Source organism: Dasypus novemcinctus, chromosome 10 (assembly GCF_030445035.2).
Source record: "Dasypus novemcinctus isolate mDasNov1 chromosome 10, mDasNov1.1.hap2, whole genome shotgun sequence".
Classification (NCBI taxonomy): Eukaryota; Metazoa; Chordata; class Mammalia; order Cingulata; family Dasypodidae; genus Dasypus; species Dasypus novemcinctus.
Window position 1 is genome coordinate 16,618,893 of NC_080682.1, and position 25,779 is coordinate 16,644,671.

The 25,779-nt window shown below is 40.2% G+C and overlaps 1 protein-coding gene across 1 annotated transcript; it reads right to left on the reverse strand.

The window, feature by feature from the left end:
- Positions 1-565: 565 nt before the first annotated feature.
- LOC101425944 (olfactory receptor 4D11-like) lies at positions 566-1,501 on the reverse strand. The gene has a single exon (XM_004456754.1). It carries the CDS (start codon positions 1,499-1,501, stop codon positions 566-568), a length of 936 nt encoding a protein of 311 aa, XP_004456811.1.
- Between the last annotated feature and the right edge of the window lie 24,278 nt (positions 1,502-25,779).

The window sequence follows — 25,779 nt, forward strand, 5'->3', positions numbered from 1 at the left end:
AGGGTCAGCTATATCAGTTCTAGTCTTGCCCCTGCCATTAATTAGCTAGGAAGCCTTTGATAAAGTATGAAACTTCTCTCAGCTTTTGCAAAGGAAACTCCAAGTCTTACTTAGAAAAATGGAACCTGAATCCTCCAAGGGAGTTATTGAAAACAAATTCCTACATATGGCGAGGTGACTGGAATTTATAACCTTAATTCCTAGTCCTGGAGGTCATTTTACTAAATATTGCTTGGGCTACACATGGTACAGCCACAACTCCAGAAGAGAGAGGTTATTTCCTTTCTGTCTCCATTTCCTCTCCTGTAAAATGAGGCACGAAGGTCACATAAACGTTAGAGTCTTTTAAGACCTGACAATTTATGGATCTGAGACTAAGTGGCCAAGAACCTCACCATGAGACAAGCCTACAGGTATGATTGTCTCAGGCCAGCCTTATTACAGGACTCTGCCATGGGACAAAGATAAGGATTTTGTCTCAAGATGGTATATTGAGTAGGACCTCCTATTGTGTTGTGAGAAAATAATTTTTCATTCTGAATTTTCAGTCTGGACTTCATAGCATCTATTCCTTTTCAGAAGGTACAAGTCTTCTCCTTAGTTTCCTCATGGATGACTTCATTTCCTGGTTTCTCAGGGTGTAGATCATGGGGTTCAGGACAGGAATGATCACAGTGAAGGTGATGGAGACAGCTCTGTCCATGGGGAGGGCAGTGAAGGGCCGAGCATAGACATAGATGCAGGGCACAAAATGCAGGGTAACCACAGTGATGTGGGAGGTGCAGGTGGAGATGGCTTTCCTCCTGCCTTCTCCAGTGTGAGACCTAAGCATCATCAAGATGACTGTGTAGGACACCAGGAGAAAGACAAACCATAGGGTAGTGACCAGGCCATTGTTGGAAATCATTAAGATCTCAAGAGCAAAGGTGTTGGTGCAGGCAAGTTTGAGGACCTGGGGGACATCGCAGTAGAAGCCATCGACAACATTAGGCCCACAGAAAGGGAGGGGAAGCAACAGGGAAATCTGCACGATGGAGTGGACAAAGCCCCCCACCCAGGAGGCCACAATGAGTGCAGTGCATCGGCCCCTACTCATGATGGTCACGTAGTGCAGGGGCTTTGAGATGGCCATGTAACGATCAAATGCCATCATAGAGAGAGAGAAAATGTCAGCCCCACCGAGGAGGTGGAAGAAAAACATCTGGGTGATGCAACCATTGAAGGAGATGGTCTTTCTCCTTGAAAGAAGGTCTACCAGTACTTTCGGAGCAGTGGTGGAGGAAAAGCAGAAGTCCAAGACAGAGAGATTGCGGAGCAGGAAGTACATGGGCGTGTGAAGGCGATTCTCACAAGTCACTGTGACCATGATGAGGAGGTTTCCCATCACAGTTGCTGTGTACACCAAAAATAAGAAAAGAAATAAGAGCAAGCTCAGCTCTTGGGACTGGGTCAGTCCTTGGAAAAGAAATTCCTTCACCCTGGTGTAATTTCCCTGTTGCATTGAATCATGTTTCTTCTTTAAAAACCTGGGGAGAAAATATTTTTTTTATAGAAGGTATATCATTAAAAACGAAAAGAATGTGAGATATACAATTGGAATTATTTCAGGGTTAGTTTTTAGGAAATGAGATGTTTTTCTTTTGAGTATGGTTGCCTGCAATTCAGTAAGCTATCCCCAGTAGTTGGTGTTAGTTGAGTTTCTTAGAACAAACCAAATTGTGGATTTCCAGTGGGTGTAATTAATTGAAACACCTTCATTGGAATGTTCATAAAATCATTACAAAAATATCATGGTCACATAATTTTATAATATTCTCTACTATCTTGGAAATTCACTAAAATCTCTGAAAAATGAAGAGACTTGTTTAATTTGTTTAGCATGAGTTTGTCACAGACCATTTTCCCTTTTCAGATACCACCAATTAACATTTTGCAGATCTGGCTTTTACACATTTGGGAAATGATGACAAAAAAAAATCCATGCTGTTATACTTTTCTGATAAAATAGAACTCTGAAATAATTTCAACTATTATCTAATATAACAGTTAAAAACAGGTTTACCAAAGGATAAAACAATTAGAACAAATGTAAACAAACACACATTTTCAACCTTCAGGATCAAAATACCCTTCTTATAAATCCAGTTCAACTTTTTTCCCTCCTTCCCATCCTGTTTTTTAAGTGTTGATAGGTATCCAGATATTGTGATTTTGCCAACTGCCTAAAATGAAATTGCCCTTTGCAGCTTACTTTCTTCCTTTAAAAAAAAAAATCATCTTCACTGAGGTGTAACATATATTCAATAAATTGCACATATTTTAAGTGTATATGGGAAGTGGATGTGGCTCAAGTGATTGGGCTCCTGCCTACCATATAGGAGGTCCAGAGTTTGATACCTGGGGTCTCCTGGTGAGGGCAAGCTGGCCTATGTGGTGAGCTGGCCTGATTGGAGTACTGGCCCATGTGGAGTGCTGATCCATGCAGAGAGTTGGCTCAGCAAGATGATGCAACAAAAAGAGACACAGAGGAGAGACAGTGAGAGACACAGCACACTGGGGAGCTGAGGTGGTGCAAGAAATTGAGCACCTCTCTGCCACTCTGGAAGGTCCCAGGATTGGTTCCGGTACTGCCTAAAGAGAAGACAAGCAGACACAGAACACACAGCAAGTGGACACAGAAAACAGACAGTGAGCACAAAACAACAAGGGGGGATTAAATAAATAAATAAATCTTAAAAAAAACAAGTGACAAGTTGATGAATTTTGAGTATATAGACACATACCCACATACCCATGAAAACATTACCCCAACCAGGGTAATGAACATCTCTTCACCCCCAGAAGTTTCCTTATATGCCTTTGTAATCCTTTGCTCCATATTCTGTCAGTTTTGAAGTCAAAGTGATTTATAGGCCTTTTTGAGCTTTTACATTCAATTATTTTAAACAATGTTATACTTAATTGCTTTGTGACTAGGTGTCTTAGTTTGCCAGGCTGCTTTGACAAATATAACACAATGGGCTGGCTTAAAAAAAGTAAGTTATTGGTTCATGGTTTATCCAAAATCAGCAAGACCATGCTTTCTCCCCAGACTCTGTTGCGTTCTGATGCTGGCTTGTCACAATCTTTGGAGTTTGTAATTCTGCCTCTGCACATGGCCATCTCCCTCTCCTGCGTCTACTCTTTTTGCTCCTCTCTGACTGACTGCATCTGATTTTTTTCTACTTGAAAAGAGCTCCAGTAATACAGATTAAGGCCTACTCTGACTCAACTGGGTCACATCTTAACTATAAATAACATCTTCAAAAGTTTCTATTTACAAATACGTTTACCCTCACAGGAAAGCAGATTAAGATTAAGGACCTATTGTTGTTGGGGTATATAATTCAATCTACCACACTAAGTTAAGATTGTTTTTGCCCATTGCGTACCAACAATTTAAACCTCTATTAGCCATAAGCCATGATTAACTAGGCTTTGCCTCTTGCACATTTAACTTTAAGCTGATTAGTGGTGGCAAAAAAAAAAAAAAAAAGCCCTGCTGAGTTCAAGAATTTCCTGGAGCTGTTTAGATAGTGGTTAAGAGAAGGGCCTTTGGAACCAGACTAGGTGATTTTAGATCATGGTTCTGCTACTTTCTAGCTATTTAATCTTTGGCCAGTATGGTTGTTTGAAGCTATGTACCCCAGAAAAACAAGTACTTAAACTTAATCCATTTCTATGTATGTGAACCCACTGTAAGACCTTTTTATGAGGTTACTTCAGAGGTTACTTCAGTTAAGGTGGGCCCAACTTAATCAGGATGGGTCTTCATCCCACTTTTGGAGTCCTGTCAAATGAAATTCAAACACAGTGAGAAAGCCTCAGGAAGCAAGAGCTAAAGGTCAGTGGAAATTGAAACAGGAGGGAGTGGCCACAGAGGCTGCCATATGCATTGATATGTGACAGAAAATCCCAGGCCCAAGGCTCACCAGCAGGCAGCCCCAGAATGCCAGTCTTTGGGAAGAAAGTATTGCCTTGATGATGCCTTGATTTGGACTTTTCCTAGCTTCAAAACTATGAATTAAATTCCCATTGCTTAAAACAACTCATTGCATGATATTTGCTTGAGCAACCCAGGAAACCAAAACAGATTTTGGTACTGGGAATGGGGTGCTGCCATTGCAAATACCAAAAAATGTAGAAACATTTTGAAATTGGGTAACGCATAGAGGCCAGAAGAATTGTGAGGTGTTTTATAGAAAAAGTCTACATTGCTTTGAAGAGACTGTTGGTAGAAATATGAATGCTAAGAAAGAAATGATGAGTGTGCTATTAGAAACTAGAGGAAAGGTCATCATTGTTTCAAAGTGTAAGAGAACTTGGCAAAATTGAGTTCTGATACAGGATGGATGGCAGAACTTGAAAACAATGAGCTTGGGTATTTAGCTGAAGAGATTTCTAAGCTGAGAGTGGGCACTGCAGCCTGATTTCTTCTTGCAGATTTGTAGTAAAATGTTAGAGGAAAGAGATATGCTGAATACTGAACTTTTAAGCACAAAGAAACCAGAAATTGATGGTTTGGGAAATTCTGAGCTTATCTGATAGTGTGCTCTGAGACTAGGACCATAAGCAGCTCTTCTAGAAAGTAAGTCCTCCTGGAACTTCTAGAAAGTAAGTCCTCAGAGAATAGGGCTTCATGTGAGGGTTTAACTGAACATGGATCCAGTCAGTCATTTCAGTGGAAGTCAGGACTGGAAATGCAGTTATGCAGGAAGGATCTGTGGAAAACTCTCTGGTTTGGATCCCTGTGAACTGCATGCAAAACCCAAAAAGATTTTTGTGAAATTTATAAACAGATCTACTGTCCTTCTGGACTGACAGGGACAGAGAAAGTACAAATGGAAGGAAGAAAGACTTCAAGGGCAGAACCAGGCGGCGGACTTGGCCCAGTGGTTAGGGTGTCCGTCTGCCACATGGGAGGTCCGTGGTTCAAACCCCGGGCCTCCTTGACCCGTGTGCAGCTGGCCCATGAGCAGTGCTGATGATGACCCGTGTGCAGCTGGCCCATGAGCAGGGAGTGGCTCAGGGAGTGCCATGGCACATAGGGGAGCCCCATGCGCAGGGAGTGCGCCTCGTAAAGAGAGCCGCCCAGCGCAGAAGAAAGTGCAGCCTGCCCAGGAATGGTGCTGCAAGCACAGAGAGCTGACACAGCAAGATGACTCAACAAAGAGAAACACAGATTCCCGTGCTGCTGACAACAACAGAAGCGGACAAAAAAGAAGACCCAGCAAAATGGATTCAGAGAGCAGATAACCGGGATGGGCAGGGAAGGGAAGAGAAATAAATAAATAACTAAATCTTTAAAAATAAAAAGGGCCGAAGGTGAGGTCTGGACCAAACGTATCTCCTTGGGCCAAGAGGCCAGGCCCACTCTTGAGTGTGGTAAGGGTGGGTACACACCACTGTGCTTGGAGGTGGTGGGTCTTCTGCCTCATTGTTTAGGAAAAGTACCACTACCCCAATGTGCAGAGATAGTGGGGCCTGTGCCCCAGCATTCATGGAGAGCCTGGTCACCATCCCAGTGCTCAGAGAGGATGGACCTTCATCCCTGTGTTTGAGGAGTGTACACAAGCACTTGGGAAGAGTTGTGGCTGTCACCCAATTAGGCCTGAGGGACAAGATATTGATCCATAAGTAACTCTCAGACCTTGAAATCTAAAGGAGTTTGCCTTGCTGGGTTGTGGCATTGTTTGGGACCTATGACCCTTGTTTTCCTTCCAGTTTCTCCCTACAGGAATGGGAATTTCTATCCTATACCTGTTCCTCCATTGTAAATTGGAAGCAGCTAACTTGTTCTCTGGGTTTCCCAGGTCAACAGAGAGAAGGGAATTATGCCCCAGGACAGACCACACCAATGACTGATTTTGAGACTTTGTACTTAGCATTGTTATTGAAATGACTTAAGACTTTTGGGATATTGTGATGGAATGAATATGTATTGCATGTAGAAAGAACGTGTCTTTTTTGGGGGTCTGGAGGGAAGATTGTGGTGGTTTTGAGCTATGTACCCCAGAAAAACATATTCTTAAATCTAATCCATTTCTTGTGGGCTTGAACCCATTATTAGTAGGACCTTTTGATGGGGTTACTTCTGTTAAGGTGTGTCTCAACTCAATCAGGATAGGGGTCTTAATTCTATTAATGGAGTCCTTTATAAGCAGAATGAAATTCAGACAGAGAGAAAGCCACAAGGGAACAGTCAGAAGCTGAACATCAAGAGAACCTGGAAGAGAAGGGAGAAGCCAGGAGAGACTGCCATATGCACAGCCATGTGAGAGAGGAGCCAAGGGCGAAGGATTGCCAGCAGGCAGCTCCAGAATGTCAGTCTGTGGGAAGAAAGTATAGCCTTGAAGATGCCTTGATTTGAATTTTTCTAGATTCAAACCCAGGAACTAATAAATTTTCATTATTTATGCCAACTCATTGCATGATATTTGCTTGAGAAGCTAGGAAACTAAAACTGTCAGTTATTTAACCTTTCTGTTCCTCATTTGAAATATGTGGCTAATAATGTGAGGATTTAATGAGATAATTAATGTAGTAAGTCTAGAAATAGCCTAAAAGCTCTTCAATAAATATTAGCTATTTTAAAAAATTATTTTAGGCTGAATTCTGAAATAAATCTCTCATATTTTCAGTCTACCTCTTTAATATCATGTAATGATCATTACTCTGTAGAATCATTATCCTGAGACATTGCAGGAACATTGTATTAATTACATATTGCTAAATAGCAAATTACCTCAAAATTTAGTGGCTTAAACCAATAAACATTTATTATCTCACACATTTTCTGAGAGTCAGGAATTTGGGAACAGCCAGGCTGGGTGGCTTTTGCTCAGGATACTCATAATGTTGCCAGTCAAAATGTCATTGGGGGCTCCAGTCATTTGAAGGCTTAATTAGGACTGAAAGATATACCCCTAATTTCCTTCATGTGGCCTTAGTTCCTCACCATATGGGCCTCTTCATATGACTCTTCACAACATAGCAACTAGCTTGCCCCAGAACAAAATGTCTAACAGAGAGAAAGCATCCAAGCCAGAAGCCTCAGTTTCCTTTATAGCTCAGATGTACCATCATTTCTCCAGTATTCTATGGGTCAAACTGAGCAACCTGTCCTGGTGCATTGCTGGAGGGACTACAAAAGGGTGTGAAAAGAGGAGGCAGGGCTCACTGGGGCCATCTTGGAGGGTGGCTGCCAATAGCCTGAAATACTTAAAGTAAGCTTCTAAAGCACTATTTATTGGTTGTGTGACCTTGGGCAAGTTATTTGTTGTGTTAAGGTTGTTAAGAGAGAGTGTGGGGAAGTGGATTTGGCTCAATGGATAGAGTATCCACCTACAACATGGGCGGTCCAAGGTTCAAACTCAGGGCCTCCTGACCCACGTGGTGAAGCTGGCCCATGCGCAGTGCTGGTGTGTGCAAGGAGTGCTGTGCCATACAGGGGTGTCCCCCATGAAGGGGAGCCCCACTCTCAAGGAGTGCACCCTGTAAGGAGAGCTGCCCCATGCAAAAAAAGTGCAGTCTGCCCAAGAGTGGAGCCACATACACGGAGAGCTGAGGCAACATGATAATTCAAGAAAAAGAGACACAGATTCCCAGTGCCACTGACAAGAATACAAGTGGACACAGAGAGCAGACAACTGGTGGGGAGGGAAGCGAAGAGAAATAAATAAAAATATAAATCTTTAAAACAAAAAAAAAAAGAGAGAGTGTGGAAAGAAGGAAGGTCATTGGAGTTAACCATAACAATCAAAGAACTTGGAATTCACACATGTAAAGAAGTGACCAAGCAGGCTGAAACACTCGCCTGTTTTTGGCACTTTAGATCACATCCTTAGGGTGAAGCAGCCTGTCTAGTGCCTCTGAAGTTCACTGGAAGGTGTCATCTCTGCAGCTGCCATTCCAAATATAAATGTTTATGTGTTTAAGAGACTACTTGACACCAATACATTCCCAGGCTAGTTTTGTCTATAAATAAAACTCTTTATTTTGGAGTGTGGTTAATGGAATGTTTCAGTGATATCTGCATTATGAAACTCTGGAAAGGTGAAATCCGTAAGATCAAATTAGTAAATTAGACTCCAGGCTTCAGAGGTTGCAGGTCTGGAGGAAGGAACCACTGACCTGAAGGGAGGGTTAGAGTTGGGTTGCTCATAAAGCTAATGAAGTTTAAACTTCATGGTCCTTCAGTTGCCTGAGCCTCTTTCAAGGCCCCAGAAGGGTCCTAGCAATGTGTTCACACAGTCACTTGCATTCTTTGATTTTAAAAAGTAAAATATTATAATCACAATCAGGACATCTGTCTCTTTCTACTCTGACTTCCCTTCCATCACGTTTCTTACTTGGGTGATGTTGGAGAGTTCATAGGCAATTTTGGGATCCTCCTAAGGGGATATTGAGTTGGGATGTAGGTATTTTGAGCTTAGTGGGGTATTTTTATGTGGTTGCAGTTATTTTGTGTATTAACATCCAAGGATTAATCAGTTAATAAATGGTAAAGGTAGGATTCAAACCAAGTGTGGCATTTTTATGCTTAACAAGGCATCAACTTTGATACTTTTGCTTAAAGGAGTACTAGTGCAGCCAATGCCAGCATTCGACCCCAGATCCCACCTTCCCACCTGGCTCCAACACACTTTTCAAAATGCTTTCCCTCTGTTGTTCTACCTATGCACCACATCCCCTTCAAACTGGACTTTGTTGGACCCTACTTCTCTTCATGCTCTCCCCTAGTCCCAAAATGGCCCTGCCCAATCACATCTACACAGGTCCTTATTAATTTTTATTGAACCACTGGAATCAGTGAATACAGAAATAAAACTCATATTATGCCACAGCAAGGAAGACATTGGTGGCAAAATGGTTGATACTCAAGTATTGTCAGTTCTTGGAGTAGTTAGGATCAGTCATTGCTCAAGAAAATTTGAAATGCCCTAAAATCTTAAAGTTCATCTAAGAAAGAAAACAGATCGTGACTTCCCCAAATTTAACAATAGTCCTAAAAATTTATATGACATTATGATCAACAGTTGCAAAACTGAAAGATTATTTTCTAAACCATCAGTAATAAAAAACACATTTGACCAACTGGAGAAATAAACTGTTTCATATTTCTATTCTGTCTATAGAAAGTACAAAAATGTTCTCATTTAAAGAGATAATCCAAGCATATGTAGCAAAAGAAATGAAGGCAAAAATTGTTATAGAGGGGGGTCAGGCAGTCAATAAATTAAAATGTTGTGTTTCAGGTCACTGCTGCCCCTATTCCTTCAGCAAAGGCCTTCAGAACTGCAAATAGCCCAGGGCATGCTCACTCTTGTGCTGCAATGGGTCTTATCCTGGGCTCCCCACCGTAACTTCTTGGCCTCTGTAAGACCAGCCTTTCCTTGTGTTTCAGGAGCTGCTGCTGTGTCCACTCAGGAGAATTTCCAAGACTCTGAAATCCCTCTTGGGTATATTTCCCAGTCTCCAAGGTTTAGGGCCCATTACTCTCCTGTCACAAGAGCTAATTTCTATTTCCAGGCTGAGGGATTTACACCTTCTGTGTTTCCTGGGTAGGACAATGAGAATAGAATGAGGTTTGCAAAGATATATATATTTACAAGGGTGTTTATTTCAGTGATGTTTATAATAGCTGCAATGGGAAATACCTAGCCACAGAGTATTGGTTAAATAAATTTTGGCAAATCTTTTCAATTGGATTTCATGTGGTTTTTAAAAAGTTGAGGTAGATTTATATATGATGATAGAAAACTGCTCATGACATATTATGTGAAAGAAGGAGGTAGCAGAAGAATTTGTATGATTTATTTACAAAATAAAAGGCTAAAAGTTAATAAAAAATTTCAGAACTGGTGATCTCTTAGAAATGAGTTATATACACAACTATGTAGACATATATATCACATATATAACAATTTCTCTATTGTTTGAAATTACATATACTTAATAACTGTCTATAATCAGAAAAGGAACAATAAAAATATGAAAAATAGATTTTCTTGCCTTTGTCCATCCAACTGATCATGGGTAGTTCAGAGCTAAGAAACCTGGTTCCAGAATGTATTTACTTTTCAATTCCAAACCACCTCAGATTTATACTTAAAAAAAACCCAACTAGATCATTTTATGACTCCTATTATGTTTTTAACACCTCACCTGGTCAGGGTGGTAAGCTGTTATTGAAGATACTGATACAGGTAGTGGAAAAAAGCAATTCTAGAGGAACGTTAATCTTAAAGCCAGAGCATACTTAACACCCACGGAATGTGCAAGTTATCATAAGTGGATAAAGTGACAGACATTAATTGAGGTATTTTACTGGACAATTTACATTCTGTAGCTATTTAACACTCAGAGTCACCGTGTTAAGATAAATTCTCTGTTTTACAGATGGGGAGGCTGAGGCTAGGAGAAGTTATTTGGTCAAGGCTATACAGGTGCAAGTGGCAGAACCATGAGAATTGGGGTTATTCTGAATTCAATTTGAATTTGATTGGAGATCTGCATAAGAGCTAAATTGAGGCTCCTAGATTTCCTGCAATGTCTGTTTAAATGTTTGGGGCAGTCCAAATGCACTGTGTTGGATCGAGAAGAAGTGTTCACATGTGCCTTGAGCCTCATACATGGAAGATTAATTAGTTGGGAAACAGATGAAAACTTGAATGGCGGAATATGTGCTGTTAAGTAACTGGATAAAAGAAAAATAGGGCAAATCTAAAAGCGTATTGTGTTTGCGTTCTGTCTAAACAATGGAACAAGGTCAATTACGGGAAGGTCTGTGCAGAAATTAGTCGTGAAAGTGATCGAAACACAAATTTAACTGAAAAATGACAAAAATGCTTTCCTTTGCAGAACATGTATGCATAACTATGTGTTTGGTACAGGAAAAAAGAAAACAGAGAAGTATTTTTATAATTTTTCTTGTCCTTTCCCTCCCCTCCCCTTCCCTTTCCTTCCCATGACTTTCCTTTCTTTTCTTTTTGTCAAGAACAAACCCAAGATCCCAAGCAGTTCTTTAGATATATGCCAAGTAAGTCCATTCTAATTAAGCAGACTCATTGAATTTCATAGACAGAACCCCCACCTGAGGGAACCCCTAAACCCCATTGTCCACTAAGCAAATGTTACTCCATCATCTTACACTAGCTGACCTTCTTTCTATTCCCTTCAAGCCACCTTCCTAATATTGAACAACTAATTATTCTACATTGCACCACTAAAGTTTTCAGCTTTCATATCCAGTATCCTGCACACTTTAGGAACATTATTAACATTAAAAACATTTCTGAATAATCTACAATGATATTTCAGAATTGGTGGTGTTCAGACAGACATACAGATGGGCATACAAACAAATACCAAAAAGCCCTAAGGTTTAAATGCCGTCACTTACAGCCCCCACCTCTAATTCCTACCCAAGTTGCAGAACAGGACATTCAGTTGTACACACTGACCTCAGGAGTCATTTATTGTCAAGGAATATTCCCCTTTAAGGCAGACATGCATCTGAGGATTGTATGGTTCAATAACTTCTCTTGTACTAGCAGAGGAAAAGGGCAGTATCCAAGAGCCACCTCTGCATGGTTCTTTCACATGGCCACACAGTGCCCCTGTCATGAGTACCAAACCCAAGAGAAAAATCCCCAAAGGGAATATTTTTGGAGGTGACTGTTGAAGTTGAGTGGTCGGCCTTATCTACTGGGATGAAACTTCCTTGGGAGTTAGTAACAAGTAAACATGCACTGGAAGATGTGTGAAAACATACATATTTTGGTTTTGAAATTCTCTTAATGTAGAGAGGAGATGAATCATCGTAGACTTTGTGCTTAGTGCCCAAATGTCTTTATCCAAAGGACTCATAAGGGACAAAGATGAGTTTGTCTCCTCAAGTGGTAGAACTCCCAATACAGTATGTTTCATCCCATCCCATTTTTTTCTAGGCACATAGAATAGGTACTTATGGTTTCCTTGTTATTTCCTTATTGTCTTATGAAGGCATATTATTCAGAAGCATCAGAAAAACTGGAAAATGCATTTTCCATCAAATTTATCACATGAAAAGGGGATAGATGCAGATAAAGAATGAACTGATTCCATTTACAAAATACTATATCCACCACTTTCCAGACCTTGTGGTTTCAGGAGTCCAAAAAACAAAGAATTCCATTTTCTTCCTCAAAAATCTTGTGGCCTCAGTTCATCCCCAATGTCATTTAAAATTCATTTTTTAAAAAACTTTTTATTTTGAAATAATTTCAAACTTACAGGAAAGTTGCAAAAATAATGCAAATCCCATACAGAGAACTGTAGCTTACCCTCCACAACCCAGATGCCCAGAGCCACCAATTTTGACATTTTGCTGCATTGGCCTTATCATACTAAATATCCAGTATCTATCATCCATCTATCTATCTTTATCTATATCTAATCTATACATCTATCATCTTCAGAACACTTGAAAATAGGTTGTATACATCATGCTCCTTGAACACACAAGACATACATGTACATTTCCTAAGAACATGGGTATTTACTTACTAACCCCTTTATTTATTTATTTAATTTATCCCCCCGCCCCCGTTGTCTGTTCTCTGTGTCCATTCACTGTGTGTTCTGTGTCTGTGGCACTGGGAAACTGTGCCTCTTTTTGCTGCATCCTCTTACTGTGTCAGCTCTCCATGTGTATGGCTGCTACTCCTGGGCAGGCTGAACTTTCTTTCACACTGGGTGGCTTTCCTTACAGGGCACACTCCTTGTGTGTGGGGCTCCCCTTACATGGGGGACACCCCTGTGTGGCATGACACTCCTTGGGCACATCAGCACTGTGCATGGGCCAGCTCCACACGGGTCAAGGAGGCCCGGGGTTTGAACCGCGGACCTCCCATGTGGTAGGCAAACGCTTTATCCATTGAGCCAAGTCTGCTTCCCACTAACCCCTTTAAATACAGTTATCAAGTGAAAGATTTAACATTGATATAAAATTTATAGTTTATATTCCAATTTTTTCATATGTCATAGTAAAGACTTAAAAACTTTTTTTTTTTTTTTTAAAGGTTTATTTATTTATTTAATTTCCCCCCCTCCCCTGGTTGTCTGTTCTTGGTGTCCATTTGCTGCGTCTTGTTTCTTTGTCCGCTTCTGTTGTCATCAGCGGTATGGGAAGTGTGGGCGGCGCCATTCCTGGGCAGGCTGCACTTTCTTTTCACGCTGGGCGGCATTCCTCACGGGCGCACTCCTTGCGCGTGGGGCTCCCCCACGCGGGGGACACCCTTGCGTGGCATGGCACTCCTTGCGCGCATCAGCGCTGCGCATGGCCAGCTCCACACGGGTCAAGGAGGCCCGGGGTTTGAACCGCGGACCTCCCATATGGTAGACAGACGCCCTAACCACTGGGCCAAAGTCCGTTTCCCTTAAAAACCTTTTGTCATAGTAAATAGGTACAACTCAAAATTTCCCATTTTAACCACTTTTAAGTATACAATTCAGTTGTATTAACTGCATTCATAATATGGGTGTTGCCATCACCCATTTCCATTGCCCCAACTTTTTCAACATCAAGTCTTTTTCTCACTCTTTATTAGATCTCATCCAGGATCATGTATTGCCTTTAAATGTCATTGTCTCTTTAGTTGCTGTTATTTTTTTTTCAAATTGTGGAAACATAAACAACATAAGCTTTTCCATCTCAACCACTTCTAAGCATATCATTCAGGGGGATTAATCATTTTCATAATGTTATGCTAGCCTCAGTGCCATCTATTGCCAGAAATTTCTCATCACTCCAAACAGAAACCCTACACCCATTATGCACTAATGTCTCATTGCCCCTGCCGCTTTGCCCTGGTTAACCTGTACACTGCTTTCTGTTTTTGTGAGTTTACATATTCCAGCTATTTTATATAAGTGGAATCATACAGTATCTGACTTTTTGTGGTTGACTTTTTCACTCAATGTGATGTACTCAAGGTTCATCCATATAGTAGTTTGCATCCGAAGTTCAATCCTGGGAAGCAAATGTGGCTCAAAAGATTGTGCTCCCATCTACCACATGGAAGGTTCTGGTTCTGCAAGCTGAGGGGCTGAGCAGGTACGGTGAGCTGATGCAACAAGAGACACAAGGAAAACATGATAAGAGATACAATAAAGCAGGGAGCAGAGGTGGCTCAGGTGATTAGGTGCCTTGTTCCCACACTGGGAGGTCCTGGGTTTGGTTCCTGGTGCCTATTGAAAGGAAGACAAGCAGACACAGCAGATGCAAACAGCAAGGGGGTGGGGGGAAATAAATTAAAAATAAAAGTTCATTCCTTTTTAAGGCTAATATTCCACTGCATATACACCACACTTTGCTTACCCATTCATCTGTTGATTGACATTTGGACTGTGTTCACCTTTTGGCTGTTGTGAATAATGCTGCTATGAACATTGGTGTAGAAATATCTGTCCAAGTTTTTGCTTTCAATTCTTTTAGGTATATACCTAGTTGTGGAACTGCCAGATCATATGGTAATTCTATGTTTAACTTTTTGAAGACTGGCCAAAAAGTTTTCTACAGCAGCTACACCATTTTACATACCCACCAACAGGGAATGAGTGTTCCTATTTCTCCATAACCTTGCCAGCACTTGTTATTTTCCCTGTTTTTTAATAATAGCCATTTTAGCCATCATGTTGAACATCTGTTCATGTGCCTTTTGGCCATTTGTATACCTCCTTTGGGAAAATGTCTATTTGGCTTCTTTGCCCAGCTTTAAATTGGGTTGCTTTAGTTGTTGTTTTTGAGCTGTAGGAGTTCTTTATCCTAATGTCAGTTTTTGAAACCTCATCTCTCATCATAGCCCTATGGATATTCTCATGTGGCTATATTGCACAACTCCAACTTAAAACATCTAAAATTGACCTGATCAGTGTCATCAAGAACTAAATACTTCTCTTTCTGTAGCTGGCCTATCATTTTCGTTATCAGAATTAAGTGGGGACACCCTTCTGCCCCCTTTTACTGTCTTTTGCCAGCCATTCTTGAATAACATACTTTCTGGTTTGTTTCATAATTTACTTTGTATTGGCAACCTCCACTTCATTCTCAAGTATTTACATTTAAAAAAAAAAAGATTTATTTATTTACGCCCTGCCCTGGTTGTCTGTTCTCTGTGTCTATTTGCTGCATCATCTTCTTTGTCCACTTCTGTTGTTGCCAGCTGCACGGGAATCTGTATTTCTTTTTGTTGTGTCATCTTGTTGTGTCAGCTCTCCGTGTGTGTGGTGCCATTCCCAGGCAGGCTGCACTTTCTTTCGCGCTGGGTGGCTCTCCTTAGGGGGCTCACTCCTTGCGCATGGGACACCCCTGTGTGGCACGGCACTCCTTGTGCTCATCAGCACTACGCATGGGTCAGCTCCACACGGGTCAAGGAGGCCCGGGGTTTGAACCAGTGGGCCTCCCGTTTGGTATATGGACATCCTAACCACTGGGCCAAGTCCATGTCCCCTCAAGCATTTACATTTGGAATTTATCAGTTCCCGTCCAGTCTTTGCTGCAACTACCTCTTTGTATATTCATTCTTTGATTATCTAAAAATGAGAAAATTAATTATTACTAATAAATGTAGTTTTTTTGGAGATAAAACTGTCCAACTATAAAAGCTCAATTTTAGGTAATGAAACCAAGGTTGAGCGTGATTGTGTTTTTTGATTTATGTAATGTATTTGTGGCAGGTAATTTTTTTTCTTTAAAAAAATTATGTACTTTAAAAAGATAAGTTGTAGGTTTACAGAAAAATCATAAAGAAAATCCACCCTTTGAATCACATATACAGGTTTCCCTAGTATTAATACTGTGTATTAGTGTGGTATCTTTGTTACAGTTGATGAAAAATACTATAATTATACTATTTACTATAGTCCATAGTTTACATTAAGCTTCACTGTTTATGTGGTACAGTATTATGTTCTTCTTCTTATTTTTATTCTAAATAATAAATATCCTAGCATTTACCTCTTTATATTCAATTATATCATTCAGTGCTGTTAATTACATTCACAATATTATGCTACCATCACCAACATCCATTACCAAAATATTTCCATCACCCCAAACAGAAACTCTGTACTAATCAAGCATTAACTCTCCATTCCCTATTCCTACCCCAACCCCTGGTAATTTCTGACTCTATGAAGTTGCTTATTCTAATTATTTCATATCAGTGAGATCATACAATATTTGTCTTTTTGTGGCTTGCTTATTTCACTTAACATTTTGTCTTCAATGTTCATCTGTGCTGTCACATGTATCAGAACTTCATTCCTTTTTATGACTGGGTAATATTCCATTGTGTGTATATACCACATTTTGTTTTTCCATTCATTTGTCCCTGGACACTTAGGTTGCTTCCACCTTTTGGCAACTGTGAATAATGCTGCTATTAACATCGGTGTGCAAATGTCTGTTCGAAACCCTGCTTTCAATTCTTTTCAGTATAGAACCAGAAGTGGGAATACTCGGTCATATGGTAATTGCTATACTTTCTGAGGAACTGCCAAACTCTTTTCCTATTTGTGACAGGTAATTTTTGAGGTGTTTTGTGCTTTACATTCTGTATTTTTACTTCCACCCATCCAATTATTAGTATGAGCCAGTCCCATACCACCCATTTATAAAATTAAGAAAAAAATTACCCATGTCCAGTTTTCTTGTTTCATGGATAGAAGGCTAAGCAGAAAACTCCTAAACTAGTGAAAAATAATACCTATATTGGCTCAACACAAAGTTCCTTTGCAAAAATTTTTTCTCTTTGCCTTTAAAAAATTTTTATTGGAGAAGTTATAGATTTACATAAAAATTATGCATAAAATACAGAGTTCCCATATACCACCCTATTATTAATACATTGCATTAGTATGGTATATTTATTATAGCTCATTAAAGAATATTTTTATAGTTGTACTATTGACTATAGTCCATCATTTACAATAGTGTTCACTGTATTCAAAGGAACAAATATTTCCCCACAAAAGCACTTTAAAATAACCTTCTTTTTCCCTTTGTTTTATTTATTTATTTATTGTGTTAACATGTATAATGCAAAATCTCCCATTTTAACCACTTTTAATTATACACTTCAGTGGTATGAATTACATTCACAGTGTTATGCTACTATCACCACCATCCATTACCAAGACATTTAAATAACCCCAAACAAAATCTCATTGCATGTGGATATCCTACTTTCCCAGCACCATATGTTGAAGCAACTATTTTTCGTCTATTGAGTGGAATTGACACCCATTGAAAATCATCTGACTTTAGACATGTGGGTTCATTTCTGGACTCTCAAGTCTAGTCCTTTGGTCTATATACCAGTACCACACTATTTTGCTTGCTGTGGCTTTGCAGTAGATTTTGAAATTGGGAAGTGTGTTCCTACACTTTGTTCTTTTTTTTTTTTTTTTTTTTTAATTGACTTTGTAATAATATTACATTAAAAATATATATATATATGTGAGGTCCCATTCAACCCCACCCCCCACCCCCCCTTTCCCCCCCCAACAACACTCGTTCCCATCATCATGACACATCCATTGGATTTGGTAAGTACATCTTTGGGCACCTCTGCACCTCATAGACAATGGTCCACATCATGGCCTATACTCTCCTCCATTCCATCCAGTGGGCCCTGTGAGGATTTACAATGTCCGGTGATTACCTCTGAGGCACCATCCAGGGCAGCTCCATGTCCCAAAGACGCCTCCACCTCTCATCTCTTCCTGCCTTTCCCCATACCCTTTGTCCATTATGTCCCCTTTTCCCAATCCAATGCCACCTCTTCTATGTGGACATTGGATTGGTTGTGTCCATTGCACCTCTATGTCAAGAGGAGGCTCAGATTCCACATGGATGCTGGATGCAATCCTCCCATTTTCAGTTGTAATCACTCTAGGCTCAATGGTGTGGTGATTGTCCTTCTTCAACTCCATCTTAGCTGAGTGTGGTAAGTCCAATAAATCAGATTGTAGGTGCTGGAGTCTGTTGAGGCTCAGGACCTGGCTATCACATTGTCAGTCCAGATATTCAAATCCCCTAAATATATCTTAAACCCCAACATTAACTGCACCTCCAGCACATTAGCATGAAAGTTTTATGAAGGGAGATCTCATCTGAGTCCAGATTCATCACACATAATCACCATTTCCAAAGAGGGGCCATCTGCCCTGGTAGTTAACCCCATCGGCCATGACCATAACTCTCATGGGTCTCTTTAGCCTTCAAAGGAACCAATATCTGGGGGTTGTATCTGCTTTATCTGTCTCTCTGACTCTGCTCAGTTGTGCATGAGGGCAATCCTTCTGCCAGCCTCCAGACTCCTTTTTAGAAACTCGTAGCCATATAAACTCATTTCTCCTTTCCATTTCCCCCTTACTTTAGGTCAAACAGCATTTTAAAGTCATGTTATTTTATGTAGACAGGGATATTCTGCTGATCCACATTGAACCTTCCGTATAAGGTCATTTTCCAGTTGCATCATCAGTTGGTAGTTGATAGTGGTCCCTCGGTGCCAGGGAGGCTCATCCCCGGGTGTCATGTCCCACGCTGGGGGGAAGGCATTGCATTTACATGCTGAGTTTGGCTACGAGACTGGCCACATTTGAGTAACATGAAGGCTGACAGGAGGAAATTCCCAGGCACAATGTTGCTCTAGGCCTTGTTCTTATTTTAGGCTTATCAGCTCACAAGCATAGTCATTAGCATCAGGGGCTCACTGTTGAACCCTCACTCCCTCCCGGTCCCCGCCGCTGTACCTGGGAGACTATCGCTGCTCCCCTAGGGACCACAACAGAACACCATTGGCCAGGAACCCAGTACCCCCCCTGCTGTGGTTTTTAATTGTTGCCACTATGAGTATATCCAAACATTACCATGCACCCTGGACATATGTTCTGTACAGCTCCCTGTCAGCCATATATTACCTGTCATTGGTATCCCATACCAGTATCCCTCCATTGCCATTGTTGAAACACTCTGTGATCCAGAACTCCCCGAAATTTGAAGCCCAATATAATGTCATGGTCCCTTACTAGGGAATGGCATATAGCGATGGATTTAAAGGTTAGATAAAGAACTTGGATAAAGTTAGATAAAGAACTTAGATAAAGAATGTTGACTTGAAAAAATTCTACATCCTATCTTTTTTTTTTTTCCCCCCCCCCCCTAATTATTCAGCTTCTCTTCACAGGAGTCCTAGACCACAGCAATGCATATATATAATATACAGCACTCCCATACATCCACCACAAAACCTTTTTCCTTCCACAGCGAAACTCTTACACCCTATTCATATCATATTTACTTAACGTGATGTACAGAGTCTGAGACATTAGCTTTCTAACAAGGTGACATCTGTGCTTACATTATGGTGCATACTTTAGGATATACAGTTCTTTACATTCTTAGTTATCCTATGTTTTACATTATGGTTTACATTATCAGTCTGTCATCTCCTATATGTTATGGTGTAATATTACATGTTTTATATCCATCCTTGTGTACTCTCAAGAAACTCCTCTCTTATCCCCTATTTACCTTGGTTCCACACATTTAACGTCCATTTTCCCTTCCACCTTGGTGCCCACAGTGACAGCCAACCTCCGTTTCCTGAGGAGCCACTTCCAGAGATAGATGGAATAGTGTTCAGGGCCTAACTTGCTCAACTGCCCCAATGCCCTGGGAGCCACCCTTTCTCTCGAGGGATACAGTTCCCTCTATTTGGTGGCATTAGTCCTCCCCAGGATGTGGGTCCACCCCCACTCTCACTACTTGGGTTTCTACCCCATGGTGACACCCACTCTGGCAGAATGAGCATTTAGACATTCCCCAGGAGCCTGTCCTGCATCAGACCCTCCCCTCTGAGCATTCTAAACAGGTAACCCTCTTTATTATATTTTGATATGATTTTCTCGGCATTTTACTCTCCACCAACACCTGACCCTCTCCTGTGTTCGTATGCTACCCCTCCCTCCCCCCACTTTTGGGCAATGTTACCCATCCGTCCCTCCCCAGCCACCCTCAAACCCCCAAAGCCCCAACCAAAGGCAACCCCTTGCCCCCCTTTTATCTCTTCTTTGTGTTCATACTTACCACCATCTCGTCTTAAATTCCACCCCTGCAGACATCAGCTCATATCCTTCCTCCACCCTCCGATTTCCTGTAAGCCTATCGTTCAGTCTCTTGCTATCTAAGGCAGCTTGTTTATTTCATATCATTGAGGTCATGTAGTATTTGTCCTTCAATGTCTGGGTTGCTTCACTCAACATAAGGTTCTCAAGATTCATCCATATTATCACATGTGTTTGTAGAGTGTTTGTTCTTACAGCCGAGTAGTATTCCATTGTGTGTATATACCACATTTTATTGATCCACTCATCTGTTGATGGGCATTTGGGTTGATTCCAACTTTTGGCAATAGTGAACAATGCTGCTATGAACATTGGTGTACGTATATCTGTTTGTGTCCTTGTTTTCAGTTCTGCTGGGTATATACCCAGCAGTGGTATTGCTGGGTCATATGGCAAATCTATGGCTAGTTTTTTGAGAAACCGCCATACTGTCCTCCAGAACGGTTGGATCCTTCTGCATTCCCACCAGCAGTGGATGAGTGTTCCCCTTCCTTCACATCCTCTCCAGCACTTGTATTCTTCTGTTTTTTTCATAGCTGCCAATCTTATGGGTGTAAGATGGTATCTCATTGTAGTTTTGATTTGCATTTCCCTGATAGCTAGAGATTTGGAACATTTTTTCATGTGCTTTTTTGCCATTTGTATTTCTTCTTCAGAGAAGTGTCTGTTTAAGTCTTTTTCCCATTTTTTAAATGGGTTGTTTATCTTTTTATTTTCAAGATATAGAAGTTCTTTATATATGCACGTTATAAGTTTCTTATCAGATATATGATTGCCAAATATTTTCTCCCACTGTGTGGGCTCCCTTTTTACTTTCTTGACAAACTCCTTTGAGGTGCAGAAGGCTTTAATTTTGAGGTAGTCCCATTTATCTATTAGTTCTTTTGCTGCTCGTGCTTTTGGTGAGATATTCATAAATCCATTACCTATTACAAGGTCCTGTAGATGTTTCCCTACACTGCTTTCTAAGGTTTTTATGGTCTTGGCTCTTATATTTAGGTCTTTGATCCATCTTGCGTTGATCTTTGTATAGGGTGTGAGATGGTAATCCTCTTTCATTCTTCTACATATGGCTATCCAGTTCTCCAGACACCATTTGTTGAATAGGCCACTCTCTCCCAGTTGAGAGGGTTTGGTGGCTTTATCGAATATTATGTGGCTGTATATGTGAGGTTCTATATCAGAGCTTTCAATTCGATTCCATTGGTCTATGTGTCTCTCCTTATGCCAATACCATGCTGTTTTCACCACCGTAGCTTTGTAGTATGTTTTGAAGTCAGGTAGTGTGATTCCTCCAATTTCATTTTTCTTTTTCAGTATGTCTTTGGCTATTCGGGGTCTCTTTCCTTTCCAAATAAATTTCATAGTTAGTTTTTCTAGTTCCTTAAAGAAGGCTGCATTGATTTTTATTGGGATTGCATTGAATGTGTAGATCAGTTTTGGTAGGATAGACATCTTAATAATATTCAGTCTTCCTATCCATGAACAAGGAATAGTCTTCCATTTATTTAGGTCTTCTTTTGATTTCCTTGAACAATCTTGTATAGTTCTTGGTGTATAAGTTCTTTACCTCTTTAGTTAAATTTATTCCTAAGTATTTGATTTTTTTATTTACTATTGTGAATGGTATTTGTTTCTTGATTTCCTCCTGATCTTGCTCATTATTAGTGTACAGAAATGCTACTGATTTTTGCGCATTGATCTTATAACCTGCGACTTTACTAAACTCATTTATGAGTTCTAGAATCTTCGTTGTAGATCTCTCAGGGTTTTCTATGTATAGGATCATGTCATCTGCAAATAATGAAATTTTGACTTCTTCCTTTCCAATTTGAATGCCTTTTATTTCTGGTTCTTGCCTCAGTGCTCGAGCAAGTACTTCTAAGACAATGTTAAATAGGAGCGGAGACAGTGGGCATCCTTGTCTTGTTCCTGAGTTTAGAGGGAAGGAGTCTAGGATTTCTCCATTGTAAACAATATTGGCTTTAGGTTTTTCATATATACTCTTTATCATGTTCAGAAAATTTCCCTGTATTCCAATCTTTTGGAGTGTTTTTATCAAGAAAGGGTGCTGTATTTTGTCAAATGCTTTTTCTGCATCAATAGATATAATCATGTGATTTTTTTCCTTCAATCTGTTTATATGGTGTATTACGTTGATTGATTTTCTTATGTTAAACCATCCTTGCATACCTGGGATGAATCCCACTTGGTCGTGGTGTATAATACGTTTAATGTGTTGTTGAATACGATTAGCAAGTATTTTTTATTTTTTTTTTATTTTTTATTTTTTATTGACTTTGTAATAATATTACATTAAAAATATATATGTGAGGTCCCATTCAACCCCACCCCCCCACCCCCCTTCTCCCCCCCCCCCAACAACACTCGTTCCCATCATCATGACACATCCATTGGATTTGGTAAGTACATCTTTGGGCACCTCTGCACCTCATATACATTGGTTCACATCATGGCCCATACTCTCCTCTATTCCATCAAGTGGGCCCTGTGAGGATTTACAATGTCCGGTGATTACCTCTGAAGCACCATCCAGGGCAGCTCCATGTCCCGAAGACGCCTCCACCTCTCATCTCTTCCTGCCTTTCCCCATACCCTTTGTCCATTATGTCCCCTTTTCCCAATCCAATGCCACCTCTTCTATGTGGACATTGGATTGGTTGTGTCCATTGCACCTCTATGTCAAGAGGAGGGTCAGATTCCACCTGGATGCTGGATGCAATCCTCCCATTTTCAGTTGTAATCACTCTAGGCTCCATGGTGTGGTGGTTGTCCTTCTTCAACTCCGTCTTAGCTGAGTGTGGTAAGTCCAATAAATCAGATTGTAGGTGCTGGAGTCTGTTGAGGCTCAGGATCTGGCTATCACATTGTCAGTCCAGAGATTCAAATCCCCTAAATATATCTTAAACCCCAACATTAACTGCACCTCCAGTACATTAGCATGAAAGTCTTATGAAGGGAGATCCCATCTGAGTCCAGATTCATCACACATAAACACCATTTCCAAAGAGGGGCCATCTGCCCTGGTAGTTAACCCCATCGGCCATGACCATAACTCCCATGGGTCTCTTTAGCCCTCAAAGGAACCAATATCTGGGGGTTGTATCTGCTTTATCTGTCTCTCTGACTCTGCTCAGTTGTGCATGAGGGCAAACCTTCTGCCAGCCTCCAGACTCCTTTTTAGAAACTCGTAGCCATATAAACTCATTTCTCCTTTCCATTTCCCCCTTACTTTAGGTCAAACAGCATTTTAAAGTCATGGTATTTTATGTAGACATGGATATTCTGCTGATCCGCATTGAACCTTCCATATAAGGTCATTTTCCAGTTGCATCATCAGTTGGTAGTTGATAGTGGTCCCTCGTTGCCAGGGAGGCTCATCCCCGGGTGTCATGTCCCGCGCTGGGGGGAAGGCATGATTAGCAAGTATTTTGTTAAGTATTTTTGCGTCTAGATTCATTAGAGAAATTGGTCTGTAATTTTCCTTTCTTGTGATGTCTTTGTTTGGCTTTGGTACTAGGGTAATGTTGGCATCATAGAAGGAGTTGGGTAATGTTCTTTTTGTTTCGATTTTTTGGAATAGTTTCAGCAGGATTGGTGTCAGTTCTTTCCGGAATGTTTTGTAGAATTCACCTGTGAAGCCATCTGGCCCTGGGCTCTTCTTAGTTGGGAGATTTTTAATAACTGATTCTATCTCTCTGCTTGTGATTGGTTTGTTAAGATCATCAATTTCTTCTTTTGTCAATATGGGCTGCTTATGTGTTTCTAGGAATTTGTCCATTTCCTCTAGATTGTCATTTTTGTTGGAATATAGTTTTTCAAAATATCCTCTTATGATAGTCTTTATTTCTGTGGGGTCAGTGGTGATATCGCCTTTCTCATTTCTTATTTTGTGTATTTGCATCTTCTCTCTTTTTTTCTTTGTTAGTGTTGCTAAAGGTTTGTCAATTTTGTTAATCTTCTCAAAAAACCAGCTCTTGGTCTTGTTTATCTGTTCAAGTGCTTTCTTATTTTCTATTTCATTTAGTTCTGCTCTTATCTTTGTTATTTCCTTCCTTCTTCTTCCTGTTGGGTTACTTTGTTGTTGTTTTTCTAATTCCTTCAAATGTGCAGTTAGTTCTTCAATTTTTGCTCTTTCTTCTTTTTTGATATATGAATTTATGGCTATAAACTTCCCTCTCAGTACTGCTTTTGCTGCATCCCATAAATTTTGGTATGTTGTGTTATCATTATCATTTGTTTCAAGGTAGTCATTGATTTCTTTTGAGATTTCCTCTTTGACCCACTGTTTTTCTAAGAGTGTGCTGTTTAATTTCCAAATCCTGGTGTGAAATCTGGGCTTCTGTCCCTTGCAAATCTCCAGCTTGACTCCACTGTGGTCAGAGATAATGTTTTGTATGATTTCAATCTTTCTGAATTCATTCAGCCTTTCTTTGTGGCCTAGCATATGATCTATCTTGGAGAATGATCCATGTGCGCTTGAGAAAAATGTATATCCTGCTGTGTTTGGGTGTAGCGATCTATATATATCTATTAGATCCACCTCCTCTAATATACTATTCAGATGTTTTGTTTCTTTGGTGATTCTCTTTTGAGATGTTCTGTCCAGATTTGATAGTGGTGTATTAAAATCTCCCACTATAATTGTAGATGTATCTATTCTTTCACTTAGTTTTTCCAGTGCTTGCCTGACCTATTTAGAGGCACCCTTGTTAGGGGCATAGATATTTATGATTGTTCGATCTTCTTGACAGATTTTTCCTTTCACTAAAATGTAGTATCCTTCTTTGTCTCTCACAATTGTTTCACATTTAAAGTCTATTTTGTCTGATATTAATATAGCTACTCCTGCCTTTTTTTGGTTATTGTTAGCTTGTATGATTGTTTTCCAGCCATTCACTTTCAATCTCCATGCGTCTCTGGGTCTAAGATGTGTCTCTTGTAGACAGCATATGGATGGGTCATATTTCCTTATCCAATGTCCCAGTCTGAATCTTTTGATAGGTGAGTTTAATCCATTGACATTCAGTGTTATTACTGTCAAGGAATTATTTGTGCTAGCCATATTTTGATTGGATTTGTGTTTGTCATATTTTGTTTGTATATATTTTTTTGTCTTTTTTGTTATTGTTGTTGGTCTTATACTCTCCTCCAACTCTGCCTTTCCTGTTTTTTCCTTTCTTCCTGTAGAACTCCCTTTAGAATTTCTTGAAGGGGAGGTTTCTTGTTGGTATACTCTTTCAGTTTCTGTTTGTCTGCGAATATTTTGAACTCTCCATCATGTTTGAATGCTAATTTAGCTGGATAGAGTATTCTTGGTTGGAAATTTTTTTCCTTTAGTACCTTGACTATATCATACCACTGTCTTCTTGCCTCCATGGTTTCAGAAGAGAAATCAGCACTTAATCTAATTGAGCTTCCCTTGTATGTGATGGTTTTCTTTTCTCTTGCTGCTTTTAGGATTTTCTCTTTGTCTTGAGCATTGGATAATTTGACAAGTATATGTCTTGGGGTGGGCCTGTTGGGGTTTATGACTTGTGGAGT

Excerpts from the sequence above, each read along its gene's own strand:
- LOC101425944 (XM_004456754.1), bottom strand. The coding sequence starts at position 1,501 with ATGCAACAGGGAAATTACACCAGGGTGAAGGAATTTCTTTTCCAAGGA.